The 19,915-nt window shown below is 38.4% G+C and overlaps 3 protein-coding genes across 5 annotated transcripts; 2 read left to right on the top strand and 1 right to left on the bottom strand.

Moving 5' to 3' along the window:
* Nucleotides 1-2,867: 2,867 nt before the first annotated feature.
* Nucleotides 2,868-7,135, top strand: HXK2 (hexokinase). The gene is given in 9 exon segments (NM_001280905.1): nucleotides 2,868-3,124; nucleotides 3,595-3,745; nucleotides 3,855-4,037; nucleotides 4,885-4,959; nucleotides 5,046-5,201; nucleotides 5,286-5,381; nucleotides 5,473-5,603; nucleotides 6,337-6,418; nucleotides 6,807-7,135. Coding segments are annotated over 9 exon segments (1,458 nt in total). The 3' UTR covers nucleotides 7,134-7,135.
* A 569-nt stretch (nucleotides 7,136-7,704) lies between these two features.
* Nucleotides 7,705-11,481, top strand: LOC100260827 (AP-2 complex subunit sigma). The gene is made up of 6 exons (XM_002275767.4): nucleotides 7,705-7,988; nucleotides 8,071-8,169; nucleotides 8,242-8,292; nucleotides 9,796-9,969; nucleotides 11,099-11,158; nucleotides 11,241-11,481. Exons 1-6 carry the CDS (start codon nucleotides 7,986-7,988, stop codon nucleotides 11,280-11,282), a joined length of 429 nt encoding a protein of 142 aa, XP_002275803.1. The 5' UTR covers nucleotides 7,705-7,985; the 3' UTR covers nucleotides 11,283-11,481.
* A 1,402-nt stretch (nucleotides 11,482-12,883) lies between these two features.
* On the bottom strand, nucleotides 12,884-18,525 carry LOC100243848 (uncharacterized). Of its 3 annotated transcripts, none has more exons than XM_010666509.3 (14): nucleotides 18,340-18,525; nucleotides 17,247-17,473; nucleotides 16,777-17,000; nucleotides 16,619-16,676; nucleotides 16,028-16,152; nucleotides 15,730-15,937; nucleotides 15,319-15,607; nucleotides 15,162-15,216; nucleotides 15,032-15,068; nucleotides 14,827-14,896; nucleotides 14,663-14,750; nucleotides 14,185-14,535; nucleotides 13,885-14,112; nucleotides 12,884-13,635 (listed from the first exon to the last, which is right to left on the bottom strand). In XM_010666509.3, exons 2-14 carry the CDS (start codon nucleotides 17,335-17,337, stop codon nucleotides 13,177-13,179), a joined length of 2,283 nt encoding a protein of 760 aa, XP_010664811.1. In that variant the 5' UTR covers nucleotides 17,338-17,473; nucleotides 18,340-18,525; the 3' UTR covers nucleotides 12,884-13,176. The 3 variants fall into 3 exon arrangements, with proteins under 3 accessions (XP_010664811.1, XP_002279991.3, XP_059590949.1); XM_002279955.5 differs by having other exon boundaries at nucleotides 15,730-15,940; XM_059734966.1 differs by having other exon boundaries at nucleotides 15,730-15,940; nucleotides 18,263-18,525.
* Between the last annotated feature and the right edge of the window lie 1,390 nt (nucleotides 18,526-19,915).

Genomic DNA, 19,915 nt, shown 5'->3' on the forward strand with positions numbered 1-19,915 from the left:
GCAGAAGCGATCGTACCCTCCGGCGGTACGCAACCATCTGCACGCCTCAAAAAGAGACGGGGTGCTTCCATGCAAGGTGGTCATCACCTCCACACATGCACTACCTCGACATCCCAGGGGGTTTCCTATGGTGAAACCTCTCAAACTCTCGACGCTCAATGGTCAACTAAAGTGCACAGTGAATGGTGTGGGTGCATCCGAAAACCCTAAGAGTCTAGAGCAAAAGAGGAAACACACTGGTCGCACGACTATCCATGAAACCTAGCTCGGGGCTATACAGGTCTTCAATGATCAGACTCCAATCGACATCAAAGTGTCGCTCTCCTCCAGAATGCTCCCGTGCATCGATATAGCCCGTCGCTAGACCCTACTCCTAATCTCTGGCTCGGTCAGAGAGCAAGCACACAGAAGGTCTCACACTTGCAATAGTGAGAACCGAGATGAAAGGAATGACCGAGACCAAGAGATTTGGAAGTAAGGGGATAGAAGTGAGACCCACATAGACAAGCGACATGCAATCATGTAGAGGGAGGGCAGTCATGCATCATACAGTCAGGCAGAGCAGAATATATCACTCATGTACACACAAGATAAGCGAGAATACGACAATCAAGACGAATAGTGATACAAACATCATGCTCAAAGACGATCAAAATAGTATACAAGTCAGAGAATCAACATGTCAAGCCGAGTGATATACAATGGTGAGTGCATGCATGTGAAGTGATCAGAAAAATCATGCCAAAATCATAATCACTACACTAAGCAATGCAATAAGATCAATCATCAATAATCCAGCATGTCAAAATCTCAAATGAATACGACATCTAAGCATGCGTCAAGAAATCCTCAATGTGCAATCAAGAGATGAGCATCCACTAATCGTCCAATCAAATGCCACGTTTGCTTCACTCTAAATTCAAGCTTGACCCTCTAAAAAAATTCCCCAGTGGAGTCGCCATTTTGTGAACCCCGTATTTCGGCTCAATGCGTTTCCCACTCGATGGCGAGCTCGATTTTGATTTTGAAAAATGATTTAATTGGTTAAAAAAAATGACTTGGAGTCGCCACTTATTTTTGTTTTATTTTTAAAAGGGTAAACAAAATAAGAAAGAAAACCCTAATTGCGACTCCTGGTTTTGGAAAAGGTGATCTACGAAAAACCGGATCGGGCTCGGGGGTCAGGTTACTTATCGGGAAGGTACGGTGAAGACCATAGCACCCCTCTAAGCCCCTAGAGGTCGGGTCTCTACTAATAAAATGAAGTTGTTGTGGCAATTAATGTGGAGATCAATGAATACTCAGGATGATCATGCACGTGAGGGAATCAAAACATTCAATAAAGAATCGACTGAAGTGAGAATGGGGCATACCTTGGCATCAATCGATCAATGCGCGAGCTTAAGGTGATCTTTCCTGATGATCCACAATGCAACCTTCCTCTGCTTTTCCTCCTTTGATCATCCCAGAAAAATATCTTCTAAGCTACCTCGGAAAAACCCGTCTGCTTCCTCCACGAACTTGAGAAATATCTCAGTAAGCTCACGCTTGAAAATCCCTCCTCCCCCTCCTTGCCTTCCTCTTCTTTTCTTATCTAGCCTCCTCCTCCCTTCCTCTGTTCGTGTCTTCCTCAACAAGCCAACCTTCCCTTCCTGTTCATCACATCAGCAAGCATGGGCTTGCAACCACTCTCTCTGCTGCTGCACGTCTCATGCAGACGGCATCCCACCTCAGCTAGGGGTCCCCTACCCCTTCTAACAATATCCTGAAAATCCCAGAAGAAAAGAAAGAAAAAAAACCAACCCTCCGGGTCCTCCCCACCAAAGGGGGTCTACATATTTATTTTAAATTTATATTATTATTTTATTTTTAACTAATTTTCATATTTCTCTTATAATCAGATTTTAAAAAATTACTAACACTTCACTCTTAATTTTTTTCTTTATCTTTTTAATTTTAAATGTTTTTATTTTAAAATAATAAAAATATGATTTTACTAAAAATTGCTACATTATAAAAAAATAATAATGAAATCCTAATATTTTATAAAATAAAATTAATTTGATAAAATAAATTATTAATAATTTTAATTATTTAAATAAATTAATATTAATAAAAAAAATCACCACATATTTCTAATAAAATTTTAGAAATTAAATCTCATATAAAATAATTTATATAAATTAATTTAAATTTTTATTTAAAATATAATAAAACATATTTTAATAAATGTATTTTTTAATTTTTAAAATAAATAAATATAAATATATTAAAAAAGTTTAAACTAATTTTTTATAAAAATTTAATAAATATTATCTTTAAAAATAGATAGATAAATTACATTTATAAATTAATTTTAATATATATATTTTTATTTATTTTATTATTTTTTCTTTAAAAAAAATTAAATATTTTTATAAATTTTAAATAATTTTTATTCTATCCATATTTTTATAAAAATATTCATTTCTCCAATATTTTTTATATATATTCATAAAATTTAATACCCATATTCACGTTTACCATATTCCCGATCATCCAACTAGAAGTCAAGAACAAAGTCGAAGATTGTAGCGTCAACATCGTCATGTCCGCCCCCAGACCAACCGCCATTGGCTGTTAGCTACCCAACGCAACCCCGTTAACGACCAACTAGTTCTTTATTCTAATTCTATCAGTTTTTTTTATTTATTTAAAAAGGAAAAGAAAATCTCCGAAGGCCAACTGTTCAAACCTTCCCCATCTACGAATAAAGATAGTGGAGCAAATATTCACCAAGGTCTCTATGTTTCAACGTCCCCATCAATCCTTCCCCGTTCTTCACTCTTTTCTTCCTTCCTTTTCATAGATCTCACCGTCTACCGACAATGTCGGTTTCCGCCGTCGGATCTTTCTGGCTTTCCCCATCTCCCGGGAAGTTGCCACGGCCCAGGATGGTCGTCCGATCTAGCGCCGTCTCCGTCGCTCCAATTTTGACTCATTTACAGAAGCAGTGTGCCACTCCTTTGCCTGTTCTCCGCCACGTGGCAGACGCCATGGCCGCTGATATGCGGGCCGGGCTTGCTGTCGACGGTGGTAGTGATCTCAAGATGATTCTCAGCTATGTCGATACTTTCCCCACTGGGTATGTCATGTTAATTAATTATGGGTTTTTCTCTTTTTCTTTGTGTCTTGAGTAGTAATACTTCAGTTGGCTTCTATTTGAGATCTGATCGTTCCCTGTTTTGGAAATTTGTTACTTTTTTTTTTTATTTCTTTATTAGTTTTGTTTTCTTCTGTTGACTATCAAGAAATGATCAAACATATAAGATTTTAGCAAGAAAAGATCAAGAAAGCTGTAATCCTCTGTTTGGTTCTTGGAACCAATGAGAGAAAAGAAAGAACATGCTTAAATGGTTCGTTTTTTCTTAAAGTAGGTTTAAGCCTTTTTTTGACCTTTTCCCTCATTGATTTAAATTTCTATTGAAAATCGAAAAAATACAATAGCAGATTGAGTTCTTCTCCCCATATTCAGAGTTCTCTCTCCACCCGCTGAATTTTTATTAGTATACTTCTTTAACAATTTGTACTTCTTGATATTTTGTGACGTGAAAGGAATGAGAAAGGCTTGTTTTATGCTTTGGATCTTGGTGGCACGAACTTCCGAGTGCTGAGGGTGCAATTAGGGGGGAAGGATGAGAGAGTGATTGCCACTGAATTTGAGCAAGTAACAATTCCTCAAGAGTTAATGTTTGGTACCTCGGAGGTATGGGTTCATCATCACTCTGATAAAATGCATGGGGTTTCTGTTAAATTTCAATTTCCTTTTATTTTCTTGATAATGTTAATTGAACTCAGGCCTTTCCATTTGTTAGGAACTTTTCGATTTTATTGCTTGCGGACTGGCGAATTTTGCAAAGAAGGAGGGTGGAAAATTTCACCTGCCGAGTGGAAGGAAAAGAGAGATTGGCTTTACATTTTCTTTCCCAGTCAAGCAAACATCAATTGACTCTGGCATACTAATGAAGTGGACAAAGGGTTTTGCTGTCTCTGGAACGGTTTGTAATTTTTGCACTTTTATATTATATAAACAGCAATTATTATTCATGGTTTTATGGTGACTTTCAAGTTAGCAACAAAAATCATATTTGATGCAGATTATAAATTTAGGCTCCCAAATTCTGTTCCCCCTCTTAGATGATAAAGGGAACTGGGAAACCAAATGCAGAATTCTAGCACACCTCAGGGAAATCCTAAATGGAAACTGTGTTAAAAGGATAGAAAGCATTTCAGTGTAGGAAAACCAAAGTGTCGAGAGATTTAAATCTTTTAGTGATGCTTGGAAACCATTTTAGAAAGTTCTATAGATATTTCCAATGGAAACACTGAAAATTTTACATCAGTCTCATATCAGTTTTGGAAATGGATTTGTTGGGAAGCAGATTTCCCTACTTGGAAGAAATCTGGTAACATTGGTTCAAGGTGGTATCCAGTGGAGCTCTAAGAACTATGGGGGTTAGTTGTTTACATTATTACTGGAACTCAGGGTAGGGCTTAGGTGAGGGAATCTGAAGAGAGGATGGTTGTGCAACGACTTTCACCCATGAGTTCAAGTCCAGTTAGGCCAGGTTGTCATAGTGGCTTCAGGCCTTCATGAGAAAGCTCCGTTTTAGCCAAAGATAATATGGTAAGATCTGTTTTTATGGGGCATAAACTGAAATTAATATTTTCCCCTCAGTGCTCTAGCATTGATGTTCCAAAGACAGAGAGAACTTATGTTTTCTGCTGTATGTCAAAATAGTAGTAATGTGCTTTTCTTTTATACATCTACTTTAGCTATGTGACATTTCAAGGATCATGCTTGTTCTGAAATATGCATAATGGAAAACTTCAAACTCATTACAGGCAGGAAGAGATGTGGTTGCTTGTCTAAATGAAGCAATGGAAAGGCAGGGACTAGATATGCAGGTGTCAGCCCTGGTACGTCTTTCTCATGATGATGTCCTCCTTGAAGAATAAATCTGGATTGATAAAGTGACTAATTAGTGTTAATGTATGTAAATTAGGTTAATGACACTGTAGGAACATTGGCCGGAGCAAGATACTGGGATGATGATGTAATGGTTGCTGTCATTTTAGGAACTGGAACCAATGCGTGCTATGTAGAAAGAACAGATGTTATTCCTAAACTACAGGGCCAGATGTCTTCTTCTGGAAGAACGGTGAATCTCTAACTAGTTAAAGTGATGTTCCAAATCATGGTTTAGATTTCTAATGTTATTTTAACAAGTGTTTTCCTGATTCAGATTATTAGTACTGAGTGGGGGGCATTCTCAAATGGTCTACCTTTAACTGAGTTTGACAGAGATATGGATGCTGCTAGTATCAATCCTGGTGAGCAGGTATAACTTTAATTTCTATATGATAACTAGTTTATATTTATGATACTAGGTATCTAATATTTGGATTATTGTTCATATTTCATGGACACAGATATTTGAGAAGACAATCTCTGGTATGTACCTTGGTGAAATTGTAAGAAGGGTGCTACTCAAGATGGCTGAAGCAGGTGCTTTGTTTGGCGAATATGTCTCAGAAAAGTTATCCACACCTTTCATACTCAGGTAATTGGAATTTCTATTCTTTGGCAGGATAATCAGATAGTGCTAGAGGCCAAAAATGTTACCCTGAGCTACAACCCCAGTGCTGCATGGTTGAGTTTTTGTGTGCATTAGCATGATCACTGTCCTGTTGCTGTTTGAATCCCACTATTAAACCAGTCTCCTTTTAGTGGGTCTCATATTCATAGAAGTAGGATCTCATGCTTTGGCCAATGTGTTCAGTACAAGCAATTCATAGATCACCTTTCACTGATTTTTCTTAAAATACTTTTTTGTTATATTTTTTACAATATCTGTTCACTAAAGAAGGAAAGATTAGAAATATATATATAGACAAATAGGCTGCCAAGTTTCTTGATTGAGAAGCAACTTTGTACATTAGATGCAAGATAAAATGGATTGATAGGCATGATAGCCTCCATAGGAGTTTCTAATATTTAGTTGATCATTCACATATGTTGCAATGTTCTATCGAAAGGAAAAAGTTTTTTGATTGTTTTTTCATGGCATCTAACAGATCCCATTTTACCTTCATAGTGTTTAACACATGAATTTCATGTTTGTATTTTTTCCCCTCTTATTGAGGGTTATGGGGAAAAGGCAGCAGTGGTGAGGGTGTGGACATCATTAGATTTTTCATGTTACAACTACTCTGAAGGATGATGCAACCAATATGCAAATTAATCAAGTAAGATTTGTGTTTGTTCTGAATTCTGTTCTGAACTGTACTTTGTAGGACCCCAGACATATGTGCAATGCAGCAGGACAATTCTGACCATCTGGATGCTGTTGGAGCAATCCTGTATGATGTAGCTGGGGTAAATTCCACAGATCAGAACCTCCTTTTTGAAATTCTGTCTTTCCATGAAACAATAATAAACTTGAGATTTGGGATATAGCCCTCACTGAGGTAAATTAGGAATATGGGAATTAATCAGGAATATATACCGGATAATTTGCAATATGTGAGAATAATAGAGTAGCTTAAATAGAAGCAAATAATGCCAGAATTATTCACAACTGGAATGGGTGCAAAGGTTATGCAGATGAATAGCAATTACTAGTAGAAGAATCGAATATATGTAGGAATGATTTATAAATTACTGAGTTACAGGGATACATTACGTATGCATGTAAATGTCAAGCTTTAATGAAATCTTATCCCAATAATCTACAAATATGTTTTCTCCCCAATCTTGTTATCAGGTAAAGTCAGACCTGAGTGTCAGAAAGATGGTCGTGGAGGTTTGTGACACCATCGTGAAGCGAGGTGGGCGCTTGGCTGGTGCAGGCATTGTAGGGATTCTCCAAAAGATGGAGGAAGATTCAAAAGACCTCATCTTTGGGAAGAGAACCGTGGTGGCCATGGATGGAGGCCTATATGAGAACTATCCCCAGTATAGAAGATACCTCAAAGAAGCCGTGACAGAGCTTCTGGGGTTGGAGATGTCAAAGAATGTAGTCATAGAACATTCAAAAGACGGGTCTGGGATTGGAGCTGCTCTCTTGGCTGCTTCAAACTCCAAGTATTAAGGAGATTTCTAGGACGGGGTAAATTTCTTGCCCTGTAATTTTTTTCCAGTGTTGAAGCATCCCATGATTGGGATTTTGTATGTAGTTTCTGGGTTGTGAATAAAGAGCGAGTAAAGCAGCCATTGAACAGAATTGAAGTATAGTTGTTTCAGGTTTAGATTGTAATTTTTAGTAGGTGCTTGACCTAATAAAGGTGAGAGTCTGAGGGATCGACACAAATTTGTTGTGAATTAATGCAGCTGCATGCATTTATCCGATGAGGTGAACAAGGGTCTGTTTGGAAGTAGAGAATAAGAATTGTCTCTATATTTTAAATTAGTATAATTAAATATTCCCACTAAATAACCTCTTTTAGACACATTCCATGAAGGTTGGCAGGATGTCCAAACTAGCATTCAAATATTAAATTTTGTGAAAAATAGATTATTTTTCTTGGAATTTTTAAAAATACTAGAGTTGGAACTTGGAAGATACAAACTTAATTAGTTCATATCGTGGATATAATATTTTTATATTTTATATTTTATATTTTTTAATTTCATTTCTGAATGTTGAAAATGTTAATAGAGGAGAGTAAGGTGGGAATGTGAAAGACGCGATGGTGTAGATGATTACGTGGAAACCTTTATCACATACATCGCATTCGGAACGACGTCGTTTCCATGTTTACAGCGAATAGTACACCTTGGCGCTCGGCAGCAGCACCAAATCGCATTCTAACGCACGACCCGAAACGGAACCACGTACACTTGAAGTTTCGAAACCCAAAAGAAAGACAGCAAGGACGACCGTCATCGGATCTCGGAGGTTCACCGTTTGTTCTGTGTGCCTCTGCAGCCAAGTCTTTGGAGAATGGTACTCTCTCGATTATGATGATTCAATCTTGATTGCGAGGAGATTGAGTTGCTGACTCGTTCATTAATCTTTGATTTGGCAGATCCGATTCATAATTCTACAGAACAGGCAGGGCAAGACCCGCCTCGCCAAGTACTATGTTCCTCTTGAAGAATCCGAGAAGCACAAGGTCGAATACGAGGTATTATCCTCTTGATTTTCCTCTCTCTTCTACGGTTTTCTTTCTAGGGTTTTGAATGTTATTGTCTTGTAGGTTCACCGATTGGTTGTCAACCGGGATCCCAAGTTCACTAACTTCGTTGAGGTATTTTCTTTCTCGACGTTTGGCTTGTGAGAAAATCTAGGGAACAATGCAAATGCAATTATTTTATGTTGTTTCATTTTCACAAGAATTTTTAGAATTGAAAGTCTCTTCTGTTTTCTTTGATTTCTCTGCATCCAAGCGGATAATTTGCTTGCTAACATTAATATTACCCCCTTTTTTTAACCCAGGATTCAAGAAGAGAAATTAAAGTTAGTGGATGAGCCTTCATAATCACTTTAATCTTGTTTGGTTTAATTTTTAATTGCGCCTATTACAGCACTAGGAGTGGTGCCTCGCCAAAGAATCCTTTAATCCCCTTGCTTTTCTTCAATTTCAAAGCACTATTCTTCTTTCCAACTCTAAATAACCCGAAAAGGACATTTGGATGCTATATTGTTATGGCAGATTGGATGTTGAATTGTATTGGAACCATACAGATTCTGATTATAGTTTATTCTATAATTTGGAGCTTACAACTTTTGAAAAGTAGTTAGAAGAATTCCCAGTAACTTCCCTTAGGCTACATTTTATTTAAATTTCAATTATATATAATTGGAGTTTTTTTTTTCCTTTTCCCTTTCTCCTTTAGATCATTTAGAGGCGGTGGGCTTGAGATTAAATTGCAAGTCCACTGTTTAAGATTTCTTGTGTTACAAACATAATTTGTATTTATATCAGGTTAAAAGAGATCGATTGTTACAATTTATTCCTTAAAATTATTGGAACTCATTCTGACCCACTACTGCCTTGCAAGTATTCAAATAATATGTATTGGCCTGCCTAGTTATGCTGAAGAATCACGCAAACATGGACCCACCTTGTTGGAGGAGACTGTTTCTAGGCAAAAAATTTGAATTACAAGTGGAATTTAAAATTACTTTCTTTTTTCTTTTTTTCCTTTTTTTTGTGGCTTCTCTTTCAAGGTCTTACCTTTGGATGTCTGATGTGTACTTTTGGTGTACATTTTCTTTGGCTATTTATATATACATATCTTTCTTTGCCTGTAAAAAACCTATCATTTTTAGCAAATGTACATGCCCTTTATTGAGACTTAAGCACCTTTCCTTCCCAAATCCTTTCATGATAATTAGCTGACTATGTAACAGCAAGGGGCTTTGCTATTTTCTTGTTTCACTCATACAGATGTGTTGAATTATTCTTTCATGAGGAACTGTTAATACCTGATTGCAGAACTAAGCCATATCTCTTGGTATATGGGTACAATATCTAACTCATGCCTTGCTTTCTGTCACATTCTTGTTTGATGTGACACATCAAAAAATTCACTTAAGATGTGAAAAACAGTTCTCTCTACATTTTTCTTCTTGCAATGGATTGCATGGTTAGCAATACACTCAGGTCATTGTTATATCTGATTTTTTTTTCTAGCTTGATTTTTTTTTCCAGCACAATTATTATCAATTATTTTATAACATTACCTTTACATGCTGTTCTCTATTGGATTAAGGGCTGATTATACCTGATTATAAATTTTTCTTGCAGTTCCGTACACACAAGGTAATCTACAGGCGATATGCTGGATTATTTTTCTCACTGTGTGTTGATATGACAGATAATGAGTTGGCATATTTAGAGTGCATCCATCTGTTTGTGGAAATACTGGATCATTTCTTCAGCAATGTGTGCGAGCTAGATTTGGTATTTAATTTCCACAAGGTTTGTTACTTGATTAGCGTTTCTTGTCCACTGGAATAATACCTTCCAATTCTCATGTGCTGTCAAGGAATTCTTTAATTGTAGCTTATGACTGATTCTTTCCCTCTTATTCTCCTGCCTTGCATGTGATTGTTACTCCTATTTAGCTACTGAGTCAATCGGCGACTCAATATTAGTATCGTCAGTGAATGAGTTGAACAGAGGGATGGCATCCCTTAAGAGACTGGTGAATTAAACTTTCCCTGATGACAAGTGGTCACTGGGAGCTAAGTACTTCATAATGGAAAATTTGGAATAACATCAAAATGTTTCCTTGTATATCTACCCATGTTAGCATTGAATATTTTCCTCTTGATTTAACAGATAGATTCAGAAACATTAAGTTTTTACTGCATTTTTCTGTCAGATATGACATTCTTAATGTGTGTATGTGTGTGTGTTTGTGTTTTATTTTTATTTTTTTTAAATCGCTTGGGCATTATGGTATATGCAATCGTCTTTTTAGTGTCAAGGAATTTAAAATTGTATAGACACTTAAAAACCCTACCATTTTAGAATTGTACATGTTATATGCACAAGATGAATTGAGTAAAAATGGAAATGGTTGCTGGACCTTATATGAAAAAATGAGTAACTGATGATCCTCTGAAGTTACACAAATCTTTATTCAAACTGTTTCGAGAAAACCAATTAGCTGCCTTAGTGGCTTTTGATCGATTCTGTGGGCATTTACATGATTTGTTAGAGAAACATCTGGTGGCAATGTTCTGTGCTTATATTTTGCATTAAACCTTACAATTGTAATTTCCTGCGCATGTCAAAGCTAACCTCTCTGCAATATGTAGTTAAAAAATTTTCTGCTCCATATAGGCATATACTGTTCTTGTTCATGCTTTCCATTGGAGGATTCCAGGTCTTCTGTTGTACATGCTGCTCTGGCGACATTCTTTATAATCTTATGCACTTTATTCACTGTTAGCTATCCAGGAGAATGAACTACTGACCTTACATGCTTCATTCTGTCCAGTGTGTATGTGTTTGGGCTTGCTGACGTGTAGTTTGGTGTATATTATTGCTCATCATTATATTCTTTCCTTTTTGCTCATGGAACTGTGTTTGTCTGATAAAGGTTTATCTTATACTTGACGAATTCATTCTTGCTGGGGAGCTCCAAGAAACAAGCAAAAAGGTGTGCATTAGTTTTTTACTCATTTGTTGACATTGTAAAGTCGAGGATTGAGCCTGAGACTGATTTTCCCTGTAACTTGCAGGCCATCATAGAGAGGATGGGGGAATTGGAAAAGCAAGAGTGAGAACTTATTCTGTAGCAAGGATCTTTGGTTTTCTTGATTTTATTTTATTTTTCCCTAGTTTTGGATTTTTATCCAATGTTGAAAGACACAGTTTCTCCATTATAAGATCAGAAAAATGAACTTTATTGAGACAGATGGAGTTGTAAGAGGTGTATTCTTAAATTGTAATATGAGAAAATTGAAGGTGATTGCTTCTTTCCTTCTCTACTGTTATACCTCCCCATGAATCCCTTTCCATAACCTGCCACTGTCCACCAGCCACCACCCCTTTCTCCTGTTTGCGACATAATGGGTAATTGTTATTCAGCAGCAATATCTATAAATGCGGCTGCATGTCTGGAAATATAATTTCGTCTTGCAATAAACTTATCAGCAAGGCCAAATCAATCCATTTTCGCACTCCTATAACTAATTTAGTGTAACTTTACTCGCATCCTCTCAGGATTGAATTAAATATACTTGGTCAACATAAGTTCAAAACTTCATCAAATACCTTTTTTATTTTTTAAATTAAAGAAAAAAGTAAACAAAATTAAAAAATGAAAAGAGAAAAAAAGCACATTCGATGAAATTGTAAATTAATATTGAATTGATTAGAACTGGGACTAATCGATAAAATTAAAAGCCTGCGCCCATTAGGCTTTTAATCTCAATATCATTCTTATTATCCTCAACTCACTTTTCAACCGCATAGGACTCAGATTTCCAGGGCAGCACATCCCCACTACAAGTTCACCCAACTTTTCCTAACAAATATGCCATCTCTGCAGACTGCTCAGAAGCACTCTCCCTTCCTTTAAAAGGAGAAAGCGCAGCGAAGTGGGTGCTCTACAAAAGGACCAAAAGGAATTGCTTTCTTTTTCTGTAGAATCTAAAGGAGAGTCAAAGCACCTCATGTTAGTAGGTCCTCTGGAAGGCATGTTACCAACAACTAGTGCACCTGTTGCTTAAAGTTTACTCTTCCTTCTCCACTCCTAGGCCCTAGCCCCTGCAACTTCTTATTCATGATTCGTATCATAAAAATCATTTCTCATGACAGAGAAAGCGAGGTGTACTTTGCGGACCAGTAAAGCTGTAACAAAATTTAAATTTTCTCATTGAATTTTAATGATTATGATTGATTTCCAAGCATTAAATGATCATAACTACCAAGCACAGCGCAAGGTACCGTCTAAGTTTTCAAACCCACTAGAAGAGAATTATTGAGGAGCCGAATTTCGAATATTGGTTCATGGAATAATGACAAGGAGGGGACACCCATAACCAAATCCTTTGGTGAATTTAGAATTCAACATCCACTCTTGATATGGGGGCCCGGCCATGGCAGTAAATGGGCCAGCCTAAATGGCCACACATACTTGATGTACTATCATCGGTCCATATAACACAAATGTTGTTATGTCACCTTCACGAGGTGAAGATCTTTTGGGACACATCCAAAGTAATGATCTAAGGGCATCCAAAATTCATAATGTTGATATGGACATTTCCCCTTAACAGGACCCACTTACTAACAAATACCACAAGTCACTCGTTGTTTGCTTCTCAAGTAATCAATTCATCCAAGTCTTCACTGTAAGCAGTCACACAACCATGCATGATAAGGCACAGGAAAAATAAAAATTTACTTTCATATTGGCAATACACCTTTTTCTTTTAGTTATGAGCAATAATAAGCTTTAAATACGCTCACGAAAAGATGACACTACAAAGGTTCTGGATTACTTGCCTCTGCAGCTGATAGCATTCCATTAATCCTCCTCCTGGTTTCCATATTTTGGCGGATCACCACCCCATCACATGCCCACTTCCCTCCCCACTTCATCAGGCGAAGTTGAGCACCAAGTTGAAAGTATGAAAGAAAAAAGGGAAAAGAATGAAATAATATCCCAGTTTAAAGATGCTCGTTGCAGAGTAACTGCAATGGCAGGGCACTGTCGGAACGGAACCCACCACCATTCTCATCTAAGCCTGAAGGGAGATGGTTGTGCTGCCTTTTGGCCCTGGCAGGTGACAGGGATGAAGTGATGGCAATGAGTTGCTGCTGCTGTTGCTGTGAGATTGGCGCATATTTGGGGCCTAGTACTTCTAGTGATGAACTGGGAGGGAGAATGGCTTGAGCATATTGGATTGGAGGGGTTGGGTCATGTCTTCCATTTTGCCAATTTGGAATATGGGATGCAGAAATACCCGCCGGTCTGTATTGAGTTGCCAGCTGAGCCCACATCCTTTGTTGCTGTTGATGTTGCTGCTGCTGCTGCTGTTGTTGCTGCTGTTGTTTTGAGCCTGAAAGGGCCATATGAGGGGATCCACATAAATTGTTGCTGAGATATGGAGATAGCTGCAGCTGGACCTATAATCAACCATTATACTGTCAAGATGAGATGCTAGACAATTAGCAACTATAAGAAAAAAATGGTACTTGTGTACCCATTTCCAATCTGGGATTCCAGTGGCTTAGCCCAAGGGATTCATACCATTATCGATTATCAAATCTTTTCTCTGGACACCCCAGGTCAGTTGCAAAGCCATTGCTTTTAAACTACTTCTCTGGACAATCCAAACATACTGATGAAACTGAGATAAAAAGAAAGCAAAAAACCTGCTGAGCTACTGCTGCTGCGGCTGCTGAAAGCTGATCTGGGTAAGGAGAAGCAGAATAGCGAGTTTGATGCAGAGAAAAGGGGATAAGTGTGTGATGTTGTGGAAGTGGATGTAGGTAAGGAACATGGAGTTGAGATGAGGGTTCCGGATCATTTACTGCTCTGTTAGAGCTATTATTAGCTTCAACCCCACCACCTCCAGCCGACAAAGACAAGAAATCGTAACTCTGCCAAGAACCAGAGAATCATCAGAACTATAGGAAGGAGGAAACTTCAAGAGGTATCAATATCAAACTTACCTGCTTTTGAGAAGTGTAGGTCCCAGAAGCAGGAGCCTGCTGCTGATCTTGATGGAGCCCCTGCTGCAGAAGAATATCTTTTCTAGCTTCGGTTGAATTGTTCTCCACAGCTGAACCACCTATGCTGTTAGCAGAAACAACTCCATTCAATCCATTTCTCAGGCCACTGGGATTGTTGCCTGCCAGAGAACCTACTTGCTTTGATCCTTCATCTGTTCTCAATTGGTTTGGCTGCATTGACAACCTTTCCTTTCTCTCTGAATTTTGTAAATCCTGAATAAGACGACTTATGCGAACATGAGCTGCACATCTTTTCCATGGTTGCTTTTTATGCACCATAACTCTAGAAACCTGTATACTCAATAACACAACATAAACTCAAATCAAATGCTCAAAAAAATTATATATAAAAACTTCTGCAAAGGAATGAATACCCATATTGCTGTAAGCATCAGCTAGATTTGCTGGTGGTAGTTACCTTTTCGGTTGAGACACCATTTCCAAATGAACTAGGTCCTGTAGTGCCAGTAGCATTATCCAGCCAAGCTTGAGTTTTAGCTGAAGAACTGAAACAGCAATATGATCTAAGGATGAGAGAGAGAGAGAGAGAGGGGGGGAGAGAGAGAGAGAGAAGCAAATTACTGTAAGGGCAGGCCATGAATTGCAGTCCCAATCGACCCTGTTGATGACAAGCCCGGCCACAATACCAGATCTTCCAACCAAAAATCAAAGATTAAGGCACAATGAGAACATTAATATGCAGAATTACACACACGAGCTATGTTCTGCATTCTAAGCAATCACCAAAAAACTATGAAATGGGATACGTTCAAGGAAAGATGCATACCATTTTTCCTGCTGTCTTTGATGGTATGTTGTTGCTCCTGTTTATTTCCGAACGTTAAAGGCCTAAAGATATTTCAAACTATGCTTATTCCTGACAACTAATGTGACATAGGCTGGAAAATGAAACTTACAATCTCTGGTTTGGTCTCAGGAATAGGGGCCTCCTGTTGTTTTAACTTCATTAGTCTGCCCGAACATAAGAAAGCACAAGGAATTAAAAAAATAAAAAGAATAGAAAAGATAAGAAAAGGAATAGGAGCAGCAGAGTCAGTAGAAAACTATACACACCCAGTATCCAGGCTTTGTTCGTATGGAACATCAAACTTGACAGATCTGAGTACCAACTTTTCATCAGCGACTTCACCCTTGGACAAGGAAGGTATTGTTCGTATATTCACTTGAGGAACAGATCCATCTGATCCTGTATGTTCTTGCTCGCCAGTGGGAATGTTACCCTGTTCTTGAACAGTGGGTTCTTTCAAAGATTTGACTTTTTCCACAGTTTCTCCCAGTGAATTAGACAAAGGATTGGCAGCCTCACCAGCTCCAGTTAGGCATTTAGAGTCCTCTTCTGAAACTGCAGAATCAGATAAAGTATCAAAGCTTAACAAACCAGAGCCCAAAACCCCCCAAAAAAAAAAAGTAAATAAATAAAATAAAGACAAAAGAAAAGCAATCAATAGTAAATCAAGAAGAGACCTAATGCGGGTGCAGGGCTCTCCCCCTCCTCTGGCAAAGTTAAAGGCTTTGATTCTGATGATTCGCCAACCAATTCACCCTTATTGTCCGTCTTATCATTGTCCGGGAACATTCCTGCCAATGCGTACAGGGACTCCACTGCTTCTTCCTCCTCTTTGGTAATTGGTCCTGAAATGGGTTGCTTCTGAGACCAGTCTGAGCCACCATGCTTCTACAGTAGCAAATCCATTAGTCTAAGCACAAGAGCCCCATCAAGTAAGAAGGAAAAAAGAAATGAAAATTTGGGTAAGTGGCTAACCAAGTTCAGTTTAGATTTCTTTACACCACCCTTTGGAGGGGTGTCAACTCCATTAATTCCATTGTTCAGCTTCTTTGGCTCCGGCAAAGGCGGAGAAACAGATTCACGGCTGCGCTTCTTCATGGCTGTAAATGCAAAAACAAAATTCCCCAAAACATTAGTTTCAAAAAATTACAATCACCCCCCAACCATGCTTTTCTTCCTTTACTTCAGAGAGCCTTTCTGAGTCATAAAAAGCTAAAGTATCTCCCTTGGAAAAGTAAACTTCAAAACAGAAAGAGGCAAAATTTCGATCTCAATAAATATGCTTATATTAAAAGAATCAATACACCATGAAACCAAACAATCCGTATATTTAATTGAAGGAGAACATACAGAATCTACCCTCCCTCAAAAAGTAGAAGGCCTCACATTCTCATTTAAAAATACCACAAAATATGACAAAATGAGGAAACTTCCTTCAACAGCTACCAAATATATCTAAATTAAAATTCCACAGTTCCAAAGTAATTTATTAGAAAAACTGAGACTGTAAATTTGAGTGTGATGTAAGCCAAAATTTTCTATTTTTGATCCTACAACAACACCCACCTGACCGAAGCTTCCGGGGAACAGAGGAATGATCCACGCCATTGCAGTCATCAAAAAACTGTAGATATTTTAAAATTAATAATAACTCCAAAAAAAATTATTTAAAAAGAAAAGGAAAAAAAAGAAAGAAAGAACCACCCTGATATATAATAACCTACCTTTTTGGGAAGCTTGAATCTCTTGCTACTGCCAGGACTAGGAGCTTGGGATCGAAGCTGCTGCTCTTCTTCTTCTTCAGACCCATAAGTCCCAGAACAACCCATTTCCACGTCTTCGTTAACGGAATTGGCTCTACCAACAACACTCAATTTTTTCACCCTTTCTTTCTTTGGTTTCTCCGGGAAAACAGCGTCCCCACCACGACCCTCACAGCCATCCAAGCCTACAAATCATTTCAGATGCCGATGAAAATGAAAAACTTTCAGAAAAAAGAAAAAGGAAAACGCAGATATAAAGAAGCACCCAAGAAAAGGAGATAACGAGGAAGAGACTTTATCCGCGAACTCTTCATCACAAAGCAAATGAGAATATACAGAAAACGACAACAATGGGTAGTGTTTTGTATGTTTGTCGCGAGCGTCAATGGACCAGAAATGAGGGAGGGTTCAGTAATTTGTCATCTGCTTACCAGAGAGGAGCTTGTGTACCGATTGCTTAATCTGTCGCTTGGCAGGCGAGAACCGACTCTGTGCACGCCTCACGTCTCGACCTTTGTCCATTTCTGAGATAATAATAACAACGCTAACATCGAATTGAAAACGGCTTCGATGGCTCACAATCCACCAAATAAACGTATCAGCTAGCGATCCCCAGATCTTTCATCTCTCTTTCTCGCCCCCCTCACAATCTGGCTTTCTTCAATATTCCGGGAAAAAAAAGGACATAAAATTTAGAGCTCAGAAAAATTTCTTTGCTGTAATGTAATCAAGAAAAAGAACAGGGGAAATGTGAAGAACTGAATAATGAGAAAGTCGTAGCGAGTTGAGAGGCGGGAGTGTCGTATGAAGTATGGTTTGGTTTTTACGGAAAAGTTCGCCGGTTTGGTTTTTCCAAAGATGAAAAGAAAAATCAATCTAGTTTCCAAATATCTCCTCTCTCCCTGAGTGCGTGAGTCGAAAGTAGAGTTGTAAAGGATCTCGCCGGAGGGAGAAAAACAGAGAGCAGAGACAAAAAGATATCAAAGAGACTTAAAGAAAGAATAAAAGTGAATTCGTTTCTCGTGTTCAGAGAATCGGGTTCTTCACGAAATAAAGCAGATAAAGAGAGAGTAGTAAAGAGAGATAGAAAATGGGACGGAAAAAACTCACAAGAAAAATAAAGAAAAGGAAAAGAAAAGCTCTGAAACACCCGTGAAAAATTCTAGAGAAATACAACCGATCTCACCCATATAATATAAGAATAAAATAAACCCATTAATCTCCGAATCTCACTCAACAAAACCCATATCGCTGAATCCAAAAATTCCCACTCTCTTTTATCGATTAAATACCACATCCCATCAAAGTTTATACGCTAACAGTAACAGAGAAGCAAGATATACTCGGTTTTTCCCATTCTTCAGATCTTCACCAACCCACTGATTAGAAATAACAAACAGAAACCCAAAAACGCTTTCAAGAAATGGAAACGGATGAAAAACATCACTTGCTATGGAATCTAAACGGCCATTTAATACGAAGAGAGTTGAGAGTTGAGATTAGTAGCCTCAACAATGAAACAACCTCTAACAATTCACAATCACCATGAGAGATTCAACACCAGAAAGCTCTGCACAGCTCATTCTCCCTCCCTCTCAAAGCTATCTGAAACTCTCCAAATTCCAAAGAAAAGACGGGACGGAAAAACCGAAGCTTTACTCGCTCTGGAAACTCGCGTTTAAATGAATGCATCACAAAAACGGCCAATCTCTCTCTCATCGCATTTATACAGAGCGCTGTTCTCACGTCATTCCACGATCGACGGTGCACAGTCACTACCCACTCACAGCCGTTGGATTCTCACCGAATAATCCGACAATCAACATCCACGTGTCAGCCACATCAGACAAAGCCACTGCCTTCTGTTGCAAGACTTGCCACCGTGTAACCTTTCCACGTCGCAATACATGCGCCACCTCAACATGGACGGTCCGGATTCCTTCTTCAAAACCTCGGCGTCTTTCGACCCTCGGATTTGTTTCCTCTTGCGATCGTACCTTCTTTTTTCTGCGATGGAGACGGTTAGAATACTGAAAACCCACTGCTTTTACCTCAGAGTAACCGAAACCTAATTCCTTCATCCAACGGCTGTTATTACACTCCCAGTCGATGCCCTCCACGTGTACGTCTATATGCACGAAAAATTAGCCTGCTTTAGCCCTTCCCACCCATTTTTTGCTTAAACTTATTTCTCTTTTTATGATTTTCGCTCCCGATGAACAAATTACAAGGAAATGTTCACACGCGTTTGATTGCTGCGAGGTGCACATGCCCAATGGCATGTGATTTGAGTGAACTGAGACTTCCTCACGTGAACGGCACGCGCACGTTAGATGCGTGAGGCTACTAGACCACTGGAGAGACTGTCTGCGTCTTGCGAACACGGAAATCCGCGACGCGAACTCTAGAAAAAAGTTGCCAGTCACGAGGTGGATGAAAGGACTCGGCGATTAATTGCGGGGAGGATGTGGGGGAAAAACCACGCCGATTATTTGATTGGGATGTGATGATTTGATTCTCTGCATCACGGCGTGGCAGAGGTCATGTAAGCTGCGTGACTCCTCGTTCCTTTCAGGTAGATCAAGCAGAAGTTGCGAAAATAGCCTTCCTTCTACCGTATATGACGAATTTGTCCTCCAAATATCAAGTGTCGACAAAAAATAAAGGGGGCGATGTAAGAACCAAGAACTAGGAAGAGGGAGGTCGGATGCCTAGCTTATTAAATAAAATCGTTCCCGCCTTCCCAAAAATCTCTCTGCCTTGTAACTTAATTCTTACTTGTCCTTCTCATGCTTATCCTCCCCATTATATGCTCATTCTCACATTCATTATGTCCATGTCCCTACGAGGTTTTATTGCACTTCCTTCCATTCATTTCCTCGTCTCTAACAAATTTATATTTTTCAACTAGTTTAATTTTTCTCATTTTTTAAATCTAAGAGAATACAAGTAATTTCTCATTAAGAAATCTTAGATTAATGCTAGAAAGGGGAACACTGACATCATGTGGTGGTTGAAACTTGAGCCCATAAAAATTGATAATTTTGTAGGAGTCCTTCTAAACCCGAAATGTGCACTTCTTTAATGGGTGAGGTTGGTG

This window comes from Vitis vinifera, chromosome 18, assembly GCF_030704535.1.
Source record: "Vitis vinifera cultivar Pinot Noir 40024 chromosome 18, ASM3070453v1".
NCBI lineage: Eukaryota > Viridiplantae > Streptophyta > Magnoliopsida > Vitales > Vitaceae > Vitis > Vitis vinifera.

Coding starts and splice junctions, on each gene's coding strand:
- LOC100260827 (XM_002275767.4), top strand. Junction 8,170..8,241: donor AGCACAAGGTCGAATACGAG/GTATTATCCTCT, acceptor ATTGTCTTGTAG/GTTCACCGATTGGTTGTCAA. Junction 9,970..11,098: donor TGGTATTTAATTTCCACAAG/GTTTGTTACTTG, acceptor TGTCTGATAAAG/GTTTATCTTATACTTGACGA.
- LOC100243848 (XM_002279955.5), bottom strand. CDS start 17,337: ATGGACAAAGGTCGAGACGTGAGGCGTGCACAGAGTCGGTTCTCGCCT. Junction 16,677..16,776: donor GATTCAAGCTTCCCAAAAAG/GTAGGTTATTAT, acceptor AAATATCTACAG/TTTTTTGATGACTGCAATGG. Junction 16,153..16,618: donor TCCCCGGAAGCTTCGGTCAG/GTGGGTGTTGTT, acceptor TTGCATTTACAG/CCATGAAGAAGCGCAGCCGT.